The sequence below is a fragment of the Gnatocerus cornutus genome, chromosome 2 (genome assembly GCF_029298725.1).
Source record: "Gnatocerus cornutus isolate USDA-ARS CGAHR chromosome 2, icGnaCorn1.1, whole genome shotgun sequence".
Taxonomy (NCBI): Eukaryota; Metazoa; Arthropoda; class Insecta; order Coleoptera; family Tenebrionidae; genus Gnatocerus; species Gnatocerus cornutus.
The window spans coordinates 14,363,898-14,376,793 of NC_142234.1; the positions used below are offsets into that span (position 1 = coordinate 14,363,898).

General features: G+C 33.2%; 1 protein-coding gene across 1 annotated transcript; it reads right to left on the reverse strand.

Moving 5' to 3' along the window:
- Positions 1–6,821, reverse strand: Msr-110 (DUF3736 domain-containing protein Msr-110). The gene is made up of 5 exons (XM_088029879.1): positions 6,636–6,821; positions 4,104–4,316; positions 1,252–1,520; positions 506–1,197; positions 1–310 (listed from the first exon to the last, which is right to left on the reverse strand). Exons 1-4 carry the CDS (start codon positions 6,726–6,728, stop codon positions 507–509), a joined length of 1,266 nt encoding a protein of 421 aa, XP_087886005.1. The 5' UTR covers positions 6,729–6,821; the 3' UTR covers positions 1–310; position 506.
- Between the last annotated feature and the right edge of the window lie 6,075 nt (positions 6,822–12,896).

Here is a 12,896-nt window from a genome sequence, read left to right on the forward strand (position 1 = left end):
TAAAGTAGATTTAGATTTATTGTCACAATTTTTTCCTAAAAAATAAACATTCTCATTAAGTAATTTTTATTTACAGATCATACAAAATTATTCAACTCTTCTACCCTACGTATTATACAGAAGTTATTTTTAGTCTTGGAAATTAAACAAATATTATATCACTAATATTATCCAGTACTCAGTTATAGAAAAATGCGTGCTCTAATAAGCGGTACACAAGTGCTTTTTTGAAGAACTGACCAAAAATCTCGTTAAGTTCTTGAAGTGGTTGTGTGGAAGCATAATTAGAAGTGCAAATGGTTTTGAAGATCTAGAAAACAAAGACTTTTGTAAAAATAAAGAAAAACTGATTTATTCACCAAATGGAAGAAATCATGACTTTATAATATTTTTTATCTGAACCTCTTGTTCCAAATTGGGTCAGAATTTTAAAGTTGGAATAAAAGAATAAATATTTTTTTTACAAATTTGAATTTAGTTGAATTAGCAAAACTTCAACTCTTACTTTAAAGTTTCAGGTCTTCATAAAACTCCATTGGTCTATTCTGTTCCACCGGAGCAACCCTGAAAGGCAGACGCACCGGAGCAGCATTGGTAAACTCAGGCTGAGCATCATGCATTTCTTGCATGTTAGGTCTAGTTTGAAGTTGAGGTTGAGGAACCTCAGGTTTTTGCATTGTTTTCTTCTCTACTCTAGCAACATCACCAATTTGCTGTAACAACCCTCCTTGTGATTGCAAATCAGCCAAAATAGCATCCAACTCAGGTCCAATAAATTTCATATCTTCAGGGGAAATTTCTGATTCTTGAACTGGGACGGGTACTGGCATCTTCCTTTCTACGGGAAATCTCGCGTATTTGTGGGCGATCATAGTAACAGAGTTCTGCTCTGGTGATTTGTTGACTTGGAAGAGAACATTTCCAGGAAGGACCATTTTCTGGGTTATCATTCCTTCAGGTTCTTGTTTGGGAGCCGGCTTTGGTGGTTTTTGGTCCTCAGCGATGTTCTGGGCGATAATGTCCTGGACGATGTGGTTTAAAACTTGCATTTGAGGGAAAGGATTGGGTTCATTCATTTCGAAGAGCATGGGAGGACGGAGATGAGTAACCAATTGTCTGGATAAACGAGTGATTGGGAGCATCTCGACGTGGAGCATTAAATTTTCATCGTCTTGTGAGACTTCAGGAGATGTTGGTCTAAAATTATTGCAAGTTGAGCCTGTTAAAATTAACATTTATCATGAAACTTACTTTTGTTCCTTTTCATTTTCACATGCGATAACAATGCCTCCATCTTTGCTTTTTTCTTCAGATTCAAGACTTTTTTTGTCGATTGTACAATTGATGCGGTTTTTCTCGTTTTTTTGGAGTGAAGCTAAATCATCGAAGTTTAGTTTGATGTAAACCGGTGTTTGCTTGAGAGTTTCTATTAAGACGTCGTTATCACTGTTGGCAGCACTGCTGTCAGATTCATCACTGTCTTGGTTTTCCTCAGAGTCGTCTTCTCTGTGAATGGGCTCCTGAGAATTCAAAGTAAGAAAGAACTGTTAATTAATTACATAAATTTAAGATCAGTAGCTATTTTTCTTTATTGAGTTTGAACATTCACAACTAAAGAGTGGTAAATATTTTCGGAAATATGCCCATATTATTATAAGTACAAACATTCTTTTAAAAAAATATCTAAATGAATATTTCGATGCCATAAAATTTTGATTTTAATTTAAGTTGATTTTATTAGTTCTTTAGATTTTACGGTTTTAACAGCTACCAACACCGTTAAAATTCAAAGCCACCTGTCATTCACCTCCATACTATCAAAGCAGCAACAAAATAACAATACAAAATCCTTTAATCAAATTAATTGTGTTACAGCTGACTAATTTTATTTAGTTTGGTTGAAAAATTTGGCCTTGCTTTGAAAAAAAAACGGGTCTAATTAAACTTTTGACTCGTAATTATTGTTCAGTCGCAGCTAAATAAAAAAATTAAGGCGTAACAAAAACTTCATACATTTATTTCAGATGCTCATTGGAATTTTATAATCTTAAAGTAAAAAAATGAAAATTGTTACATGAATTCGTTTCCCCACGGCTGCTTAATCGCTTGATCAGATGAATAAAAACTTTGTGAGCCTCGGGACAAAAAAAGGTGGATGAGTTCTGAGCTAATTATGTCGTTAGTTGCCTTCTGTCTTTTCAAACATCAACATTGTGTTGGATAATTTTTGTACCGTAAGAAAATTTAGAACTTGTGTCAAAATGAGGATATGGACTCGGTCGAAATTACGTCAATCCTACATCGAATTTATTTGTTTGTTATTATTTTTCAGCAAGTTTATTTTAGTTGTTGCTTAAGAACAAATCCAACACGTCACGAAGAAGATTCACAAGGGAATTTAACAAAACAATAAAATTCTAACGCATTACATAAACTTTCTGATTGTCCAACCAATAAACAGTTTTTGAAACAATACATTATTAACCTGTGACGAAATATTTGTGCTCTTTTTTTTCGTTCTAACCCCAATTTCCCATTTTACGAATAGCAAGATTTTGTTCTTCTCCAAACCCGTTCTGGGTCATTTTTAGCAATTAACACATCGCTCATTATGCAAATTTTCGTGCATATGTCCGGTCTTGGCTAAAAATACAGTCGTGCACATTAGAATGTTTATTTTACAGCGCTTGGTTATGACCCACATTCGAAAAGTAAAACTTTTCGCTTTCACCGCAGACATTGTAATTATCTACTGGTACTTCACGAGTCTGTCGATTTCTATTTTAAACAATTAACTGGGAATATTCACTGTTTTTTCTGTAAGTAACTAAACAGATTTATTCAGTAAAGATGTGACAACGAAAACGTTAAAATTGATGGTGGATAATAATTTCCTGCTTCTCTAGCGTAACAGTATCGACAGGCTTACATAATCGATTCTTTTATAATAGAAAATTCTTAGGTGACACCGCAGAAACATATTTTTCTTTAATTTTGATTAAACTTTCCGACTCCCATCCAACCGCTGTGATAAAAACCACGCAATTTTCTCTTCGCGTAGGTGTCTACAATTTCTGTTTGAAAGTAAGAGGATGAGTTCACGATAAGTTCATCGGGCAAATAAACGATTAACGCTGTGGTGAAAGCGGTACATGTGACAATACAGATTATTATAGTTTCTTCACCTCTGTGGCTGAGAATCAGATTTTTTTCTGAACTATTTGTGGAAAACGCAATTAAATGCACACGCATATCGTACCTAATGAATTTAGCCCAAATATTCTTCCAAGCAAACTTTAATTATTACCTTCGCTACTATGTGATAAAACCATAAAAAAGAATGAAGGTTATACGATGACAAGAGAACTGACCTTCACTAAAAATATGAGTATTCATGTTAATAAAGAAGTAACTAACTGTGACAATTAACTGCAAGGAAAACCTCACAAAAAATCGTTGAGATTTTGCATTTGCAGTGATGCTTTACCTTAACATTTTCAATAGGAATATTCTAAAGTAAATAAGAGAAACACTGTTGTTACCAAGGTTTGCTTTCAACATCTTCAAGGTTTCTTGTGCTGACACAAGAATAGCGTTTATTGCAACAAAATTATCCGCATTAAACGCTGGAACCTTGCAAATCCAACACACGACAACTCTAAAAACGCAACCAAAAATGTCGGCTCCGCTCTGTAAATATGAATATTTAAACAGCCAAGTCGTGATTCCACATTAAATAACCATATATTAGATGCACCTTCCGTAAAAGATCTTTACATCATTTACAAAGGTGCATTGACTGTTCAGCATTGTAAGCAAGCTGACACCACTTTCAAGAGAGCATCTTTAAGGTGCGTTGGCGTACCTATTTACATTCACCGAGATTAAAATATCTGTACCAATAAAAACATGGAGAATTATTTTAACAGTGACTGGACACCACCTTGAAGAATGTAAATGACTTGAAATTTTGCATTGTTCTGACCCGGAACATATAGAAAAGGTAGCTAAAGGTGAACATCTTAATAAATAATACAAGCCCAATCATTGTCGTTACATAACTCTTCGGTTCTTTGGAGCACAATTTTTAAATAAATACTGACCTGCACAAGTGCTTTCGGCGCCAAAGGTGCTTGGAGAGTCTCGGTGTCTGCACTCAAACTTTCCAGTTTATGTTCTGATTGTTGGCATGAAGCATTTGCCGTTATGTAGGCAGAAGCCAGGATAAAACTGCCCAAGACAAAAGCCAAAATGATCACAGATACAGCAATGATTTTTGTTACTTGGACCACCGAACTTGGCCCGCGATGGTACGCCTGAAATTCACAAAAATTAAATTCAAGGTGGTGCTGTTTTGGCCTTCATGGAATCGAAATGTTTGTGGTAAATTTAACAATTCGTTGTGTGTTCAATTTTGGAAAAAAATCGGCATTAAATTACAGTGAAACAAACTTAATTTGAATGGATTTTAAAGTGTGTTAATCTACCGGTTTAGACATTTAGACTGGATATTTGGAACTTCCTTAAAACTTTCTTTTCGTTTTTTTGTGGAAACGGTAGATTTTAAGCAAATACTCTTAACACTTGTTCATTGAAGACAATTATGTTCACATCGACCACGCTCCATTGAAATGATTTTGATTCCTAATTAATGCACATTGTTCGATTTCACCGATTTCACTAATATACTAATAATAAATTTACTCCTGATAAATAACCCTTTGCTTGCTCTCGAACATAGAAAGTACAATTTTTAATAAACTTTTTTTATTTTAAAATCTTGCTGTCATACCATTTTCATTATCACGTGAGATTTTTTTTGTGCCACTGAAACTAGATCACAAAGAAACTGAATTACAGCATCAGAAGATGCAAAAACAAAAACTTTAGATAAATTTGAATGGAAGAAGATTTGGTCTAAATCTTTACGTAATTATTATAATCATAGTTTTTAAAAAGGTAACCATCTCTAAGAAGTAAAAGTGACTATTCATTAAAAATTATGTTCAAGGAATCCAAGTAATTGAAAGCATCAGCTTGATAACTACTAATCAACTTTCTGAACTATTAGGTACAAACCGATTTTTACATAAAATTAATGCTTAATTTGCATTCTCCAGAAGCTATTGAAATTACCACATTTTTGTAACTGGAATTTTTCATTTTTGTTAATTATTCGGTGGGTTCTAAAACTTCAAGACTGGATACTTTTTAAACGTTTATTTTATAAACGAAAATAATTTTTTTATTCTTTTAGATTTACGATCAAATTAAAATTTTCGCCGCCGTGGCAACATGGGATTCTTATAAATTTTAAGAATATGAGAAAAACATCGCCGTTCACCTAATATAAACAAAATTCTAATTTGAAATAAAATATTTTTTATTTAGGTAATTTGACTTTGATTTTTCTAATACACTTTTGTTTTTAATTAAATATTGATTAAAAAAAATAGAAATTTGAAGGTAGAACAAGAATAGAATAACTTTTTATTTGCAATTGTAATTAATGGTATTTTTTTACAACCTTGAAATTATAGTTAAAATTAGCGATGACATAGTTTTTTTTTATCTCTTTTTCAGTTCACTACAATCTCACAACAAATGTCACAAAACGTCGTTATTTAAGGTACACTAATAAATCAGATTTTGAAAGGAAAGAGTAATTTTAATAATCTTGTTAACACTGTAACAAAAATTTCATATATGACCATAAAAAACAAATTAGTTTTATTTCTGAACCGTTCAACGCAATGTGGACTAATTGATTTCAATTAATTTAATTGTACCTATGTAATAACAGCTCAAACGATCCTAATTAAGAAAATAAACTTTCATTAGCTGCACTGAAAGGTCAAAATTAGAAAATTAATTGTAAATTTTGCATATTCACGTTGGTTTTGCTAAAAGTAGTGTCCATTCAAATAGAAATAAAATTTTGCCATAAACGCTCTAACGAGTAAACAAACTGCTTAGGTATGTACCAGGCTGTGACACGTACGAATCGAATTTTATTTTACAGTCTCTTACACAAATTGATAACCGTTTCAACTAAAAATTTGTGAATTGTCGGTACAACGAAAGGTTCCTGAAATTTTCCTACAAACAACACTTTTTGCTTAAAATTAGAAGGCTACAATTTGTTATGTAAAAGTTTGTTGACGCTGGTAAACCACAAGCTAAAAAATAACTACGACTATGGTTTTAGTTGATCGAAACACGAAGTGGTAGCACCATTTTTTTTCGATTTGTTCAAGATCCGAACCAAATGTGGACCATCTGACACTAATTACATAATTGTTTTTCTAATCCTGTGATAAAATCGCACCTTGAATATATTTTAATTATCACGTATCCGCATTCACACCCGAACTTTTACTATTGTTTCCAAATGACTCATAGAAAAGAGATATTAGGTTACCAGGCGGCTATCTTTAATATAAACAAACTTTGTTTTGAAAACTAGTTAAACCGGACCGGCTTTTTATATAACCAAGTCAGTTTTTATAAACTTTTGTGATCCGCTTTCAAAATTTGTAAATTTGGGGGAAAACGAACAAATAAAAAAAAAACTGTATATGAATATAGGTACCTGTTTCAGCCCCCTTGGTAAAAAATAATGAAATGGTACTCACCGGTGGTGGTTCTGACGAATATATTTCTGATGGTGGATACTCTGGTTTCATAGCAATTGTAGTGATGGAATCAGACTGTATTTCCTTCTCCATTATTGTAATCACAATAAACGTATTTTATAGGAATAAACTGTAAATGTTAACTGCATCGACCTCTAAAAGCAACTGGTAGGAAAAGCAGTTCACAACCATAAGTGTTGTACGCTTTCCTTTCACCTAATTGCTTATTCCCCTTCCTTGAAGCTACGTGGTTATTACTACTTGCACATAAAGACATTTGTGTATTAATCTTTAATCCCTCATTAGAAAAATATTGACAGCTTGCAAAAATCCCCATTGTAAGTATGGAAAACTTCCGGTCCTTTGATACATCTTAATTACAGTAGCAGGAAATGGAGCGATTTCCAAATATTCTAGCAAAAATTTGCTGGGTCTTTAGCTTTTGTGTGTCAACGTTACAACTATTACGAAATAATCGTAAAAACTTAAATTGACGACACAAAATATTTGATTTTCACAGAGATGTACAAAGCTAAGTGAAGAGAAAGGCGGAAGAATGCCTTTTATTGTTTGCAGAATTCTTCGAGCATCTAATGCAAGATAAAAAAAGTGCGCCTGTTGTTGCCTCAGCGAATTAATTTATAACGATGTCCAAATCGGCTCTTTTGGCACCTGTTTATTGTGTGATGGTTCTTTTTATCTCCTTTTTGGGCCGGTCGAATTTTGAAGAGGATTGACACAAACTTTTGATGGTATATATATATTCTTTAATTCTACAGACTAACTTCGTGATCGACTAACTACTAACTACTGACTACTGAATATCGAATATGGAATATGGAATGCTGAATACTGAATACTGAATACTGAATACTGAATACTGAATACTGAATACTGAATGATTGATTGATACTGAATGATTGATTGATACTGAATGATTTCTGAATGATGTTGGGGGTACAATTATATAGCTTCTGTTATCACTTAGACCCATGGACCTTCGTCATGCAAAGCATACATAATTAGCCATAATGATCAGTGATGGGTCCATGAATCATCGGTGGGATCATAACACTCCTCCCTCCTAAGTTTTTTGATATATGTGTGAATACAAATATATAAAAAGTAAAAAAACAATAAAGATAACATGGAGATATAAAAAAGGGAGAACTACTTATTAAATGCTTCTGAAATTTACATTATGAGTTTCGTTACTAGTTTGTTGAGGTATTTCAATCGAAAATTCACTTTGTGGAACAGTCTGCTGCACAGTTTGGGTATTCTGCAAACTTGACACTTCACTTTTGCGTTTTGAACACTTCGGCACCAATTTGTTTCTGTAGATGAAAGTGATCATGGCACCAAAGATTACGAAAATGAGCGACGAAAATATTATCACGGAGTGGTCGACGTAAGTTCCTAGGATAGGTTTGTTGATTTGGTCCTGTAGTACATCTGAAAACATCTGGAGTTGATGTTTGGCATCATGGAGTTGGTCTAAATCGACGGTTCGGAACATCACGGGTTTGGTTTCCATTCTGCTTAACTCCTTGATTTTCCCTGGGTATTTGACATTTCTCGTTATGTCGAAATTAGGGATGTAGTGATGAACGATGACGGTTTGGTTATAACTTGGTTTAAGGGATGAAGACATAGTGCGACCTACACAACCTGTGCTTAATCGAATTATTCCGACGTTTTCTATGGTTTTGTCCGTAGAGTCCTGTTTATCGAATTTGCAGTTGATGGTGAGGCTCGTTGGCTTCGAAACAATGTACAACCATTCGTTGGGTCCAATTTTGTGATAAACTTCGAATTGTGCTTTAATTACGTTGAGATGACAATTTGTTGGTACTTCATTCGAATGTTCTACTTTAGGTGTAACTTCACAACTTGGATTTGAGGTGGTCATAACATCAGAACATAGTGTTATCCTTTCTTCCAGTGGTTGGCAGTTGGAAAGATCTTTCAATCCAGCGAATTCGTCTTTATCTATGCTGATAGTCAAGTAAGGATAGGAAGGCGTTATAAAGGAATATATGTTAGAGTTGTAATGTTGAATAGGTAGAGGGATGACTTTAAAAAGATTATAATTTTTATGATTAACTAATGGAATTTTGAGAGAAAAGATTAATAATTCGTTGTTATAAATTGCATTAAGTTTACACAGTGAATATAGTTTGTAGATATCACTATAGTCATTCAAAGTGACTGGAAAAATAAAATCTGTACTAATTTTTATAGTTGAAAGTTCTGACCATAGGTCTTGAGGATTGATTACCTTTGGATATATGATGTTTAGTTTAGCAAACATTATTGACGTTATGAGGGAATCGTACTCATTACTAAGTTCTACTATGATTTCGTTTAAGAGATCGAAATGTTTTGTGATAGAGTCTAGTTGTTCTAACTGAGTAACTCGATCTAAGACATTATTTGAAAATTGTTGAAATTTTCTAAAATTATTATTAATGTTTTCTTCGTTCGCTTTGAGGGTAGTAACTGATTTATTATAATTGTCGATTGTGGAAGACATGATTCGAATTTGTTGTTGCATGAGAATCGCTGTTTGTTTTTCGTTGTTTGCTAGTGACTTTATAGCATTATCATATCTTTGAGCATCCGTTGCATCGGGGGTACCAAAAAGAAATTTTAAAACTGTTGATGCTCCGTTAATTAATCCACGGCGTTGTCTATTAAATTTATTCGTTAGAGTGTGTCCGACTAGATGTCTGATTGTATCTGATTTTTCTAGCAAATGTTTGATTTGATTTTTCATAATTCGAATTGAGTTAACGCAGTAAGCTGAAGGGAATTTGATCGATGTGATTGTTTCGCATAGATTTTGAGAGTTGTTAAAAATTAAATGGATATAAGCGAGTTTGTTAGAGAGAAATGAAATGTTTTTGAAAGTGAGAAGAGTGAAATGGTCGTTGCTTATGCGAATTTGGCCTAAATCTTGATAAAAAAGTCCTGACTTTTGTTCTATCGGTTGTTACGATGAAAGTTTTCTCAAAGTCTGGATACTGAAGTATGGGTTCTGTTGTTAGTATTTGTTTCAATTGATCGAATGATTTTTGTTGTTCTTCTTTCCATTCAAATGGATGATTTTTCTTTAAAAGTTTTGTGAGTGGTTTAGCAATTTTTGCGAAATTTTTAATAAATTTCCGATAATAACCTGCTAGGCCCAGAAATTGTTTAACATTTTGAACTTTGGTCGGAATGGGAAATTTAGTAACAGCTTGAATTTTCATAGGGTCAGGTTTCACACCTTCTGCAGATATAATATGTCCTAGATATGTTATTTCTTTTTTCATGAACTCGCATTTGTCGGGTTGAAGCTTTAAATTATTTTCGCGAAGTCTCTTGAATATAGCCTTTAGTTTTTGTTCGTGCTGTTCAATTGATGAAGCATAAATGACAATATCATCAAGGTACACAAAACACTGTGAGCCTTGTAATCCGGTTAAAACTGTATTCATCATTCTTTGGAATGTTGATGGAGCATTTTTCAAACCGAATGGCATACGAGTGAATTGATAATGTCCAGTGTGTGTCGAGAATGCTGTCTTATAAGCATCGTTTTCATCCATTTTGATCTGATGAAACCCATTAGCTAAATCAAGAGTTGAAAAATAACATGAATGACCTAATTGATCCAAAATTTCTTCGATGTTAGGAATTGGAAATGAATCACCGACTGTAACTGAATTTAATTTGCGATAATCCACAACAATGCGCCACTTTGGTTTACCAGAGCTATCTACCTTTTTGGGGACGATCCATAGTGGTGCGTTGAATGGTGAAGTTGAGGGTTCTATAATCTTTTGATCGAGCATTTTATCAATTTGGTTAGATAATTCTACTTGATGTACTTTTGGAAAGCGATAGATTTTTGAACTGATTGGTTCTGAATTTGTTGTAATGATTTTATGACGAATTGCATCTGTGTGCGTTAAATGATCTCCTGGTAGTTGAAAAATATCGTTATAGTTGTGACAGATTTTAATTACAGATTGTTTTTCTTCGTCGTTTAAGTGCTCAAGTCGAAGATTGGCATCAAGAGTTTCCAATCTTGCTTTAATGTATTGTTTTTGATTCGTGATATTTGACTCGGATGTGTTAAGAAAAATGTTACTGCGGTCCTCACTGAATTCTTCCAGAAGTAAATTTATATGATTTATTTTTACAAATTTGTCTGTAGTGTTAACTATTGTTGTTAAAGCTTTCTTGTCTTTGTTTACAAATAGGATAGCTTTTGCCAAAAAAACACCATCGTGAACTTTAATTTCCGGTGAGAGTCCAACATTTAAATTTCCTTCGTTAACTATATTGACTTCAATAACAGTTTCAGAACGCGGTTTTAAAATTGTTGGTACGGAAGAGTTGATCGAATTGGAACAATGCGGATACAGTTTTAGTGGGAATGGCAAAGATTTTAATTTTAATTCAGAATTACTCAAATCAATTACTGCTTCTTGTTCGGTTAGGAAATCGTTACCGATAATACCATCGTAAGGAATAGCGTTATCACCTTGGACAATTTGGAATTTGATCTTTAAATCGTGATTCTCGAAATGAGGTTCTAAGGAAACACTGCCTGCAGTTAAAATTGCATTATTAGAGTCAATACCAGTTATCATGGTGGTATCATTAGGATTATAATTTAATGATGTTGTCTTCAACTTATCGGTTTTTATCAGAGAGACATTTGCACCAGTGTCAACAAGAAATTTGAAATTGATTATTTGTTTTTGATTGTTGAAATGAGGAAGATTTACAAATGTAAGATTTGACTTGGATAAATCAATATGAAAAGAGGATTGTTTATTTAAAAATTCTCTGTCGATATTCTGCATACGAATTTGATTTGATTTTTTGAAATTATGATTTCTTGAATGCGTATCGCTTTTTAGTAATGTGGGATGTCCAACAACGCGACACTGATTGCGGACATTTTGGCGTTTAAATTTACCGAATTTGATGAAGATGATGTGGAAGGTAAATTGTGTGAACTTGATTGATTTTTGTTATTATTATATTGTCGTTTTCGACATTCTGAAATCATATGTCCTTTATGTTTGCAATAGTTGCAGAATTTTGAGTTTTGATTTGTATTTTGATTTTGGCGATTAGAGTTAGTCGTACTATGGGAATTAGAGTTAGAATTAGAGTTAGTTTGTCTTTGTGAGTTTGAATAATGGAACTTAGATTGATCACGAGAAGAGTTTCGACATTCTTGAGTTTTATGACCTTTTTTCTTACAGTAGGAACAAAATAATGTAGAAGTGTTACCGTTGCAATGTGGATTTCGGGCTAAGAGATATTTTTCTTCTGATAATGCTTCGCGTAACGCATCATTTAGTGTTTGCGGTTTTGATCTACGTAAACAATTCGAAATAGCATCATTTGAATGTAAAATAAATCGTTGAAGTGCAATTTCCATTATCATAGCTGTTCTACCTGGATTTTGGATTGCATCCTGTAAAGCTGATGTGTTTAGGGCGATAGTTTGTAGATTTTCAATACGATTAAAATAATTTTGAACTGACTCATTTTTATTTTGTTTAATTAAATTTAGTTCTTCTAAAATTTGTGATAAATCGCGACGATCACCGAATAATTGAAGTAAATAGAGATTTAATTCTTGCAAGTCTTTGAATCGTCTGTTTCTTGTTTGAGCACGAGCTGAACCTTTTAGTTTCGATTCAATGTAAGGAAGTAGTAATTGCTTCTGTTGATCATTGCATAATGACCATGCTTGTGTACAATCTTGAACAAAATCATAGAGTTTTTCTCGATTTCCATCAAAGTCGTCAGAAATGATTGCTCTTATATCAGATAGATTGAAGGTTTGGACAGAACTTTCATTTTGATTTTGATTTTGATTTTGATTTTGGTTTTGATTTTGATTTTGATTTTGATTTTGATTTTGATTTTGGTTTTGGTTTTGGTTGGATCGTGTATCGACCATCGTATAGATAAGTTAGAAATTCGTGGTCAAAAGAATAATTCCACTTACCGTGAAGATGACTCGGATCTAGAAGTTTGTTTCTTCCTTTTCTTTTTCGATCAGTAGACTTGAAATCAGGTTGCGGATTTTCAACAAAGTTGACCGTATCTTCCCTTTTTCACAAGTTTTTCTGCTCTCGGTTGGAAATCCTTAACGACTGCGCCAGTTTGTGATGGTTCTTTTTATCTCCTTTTTGGGCCGGTCGAATTTTGAAGAGGATTGACACAAACTTTTGATGGTATATATAT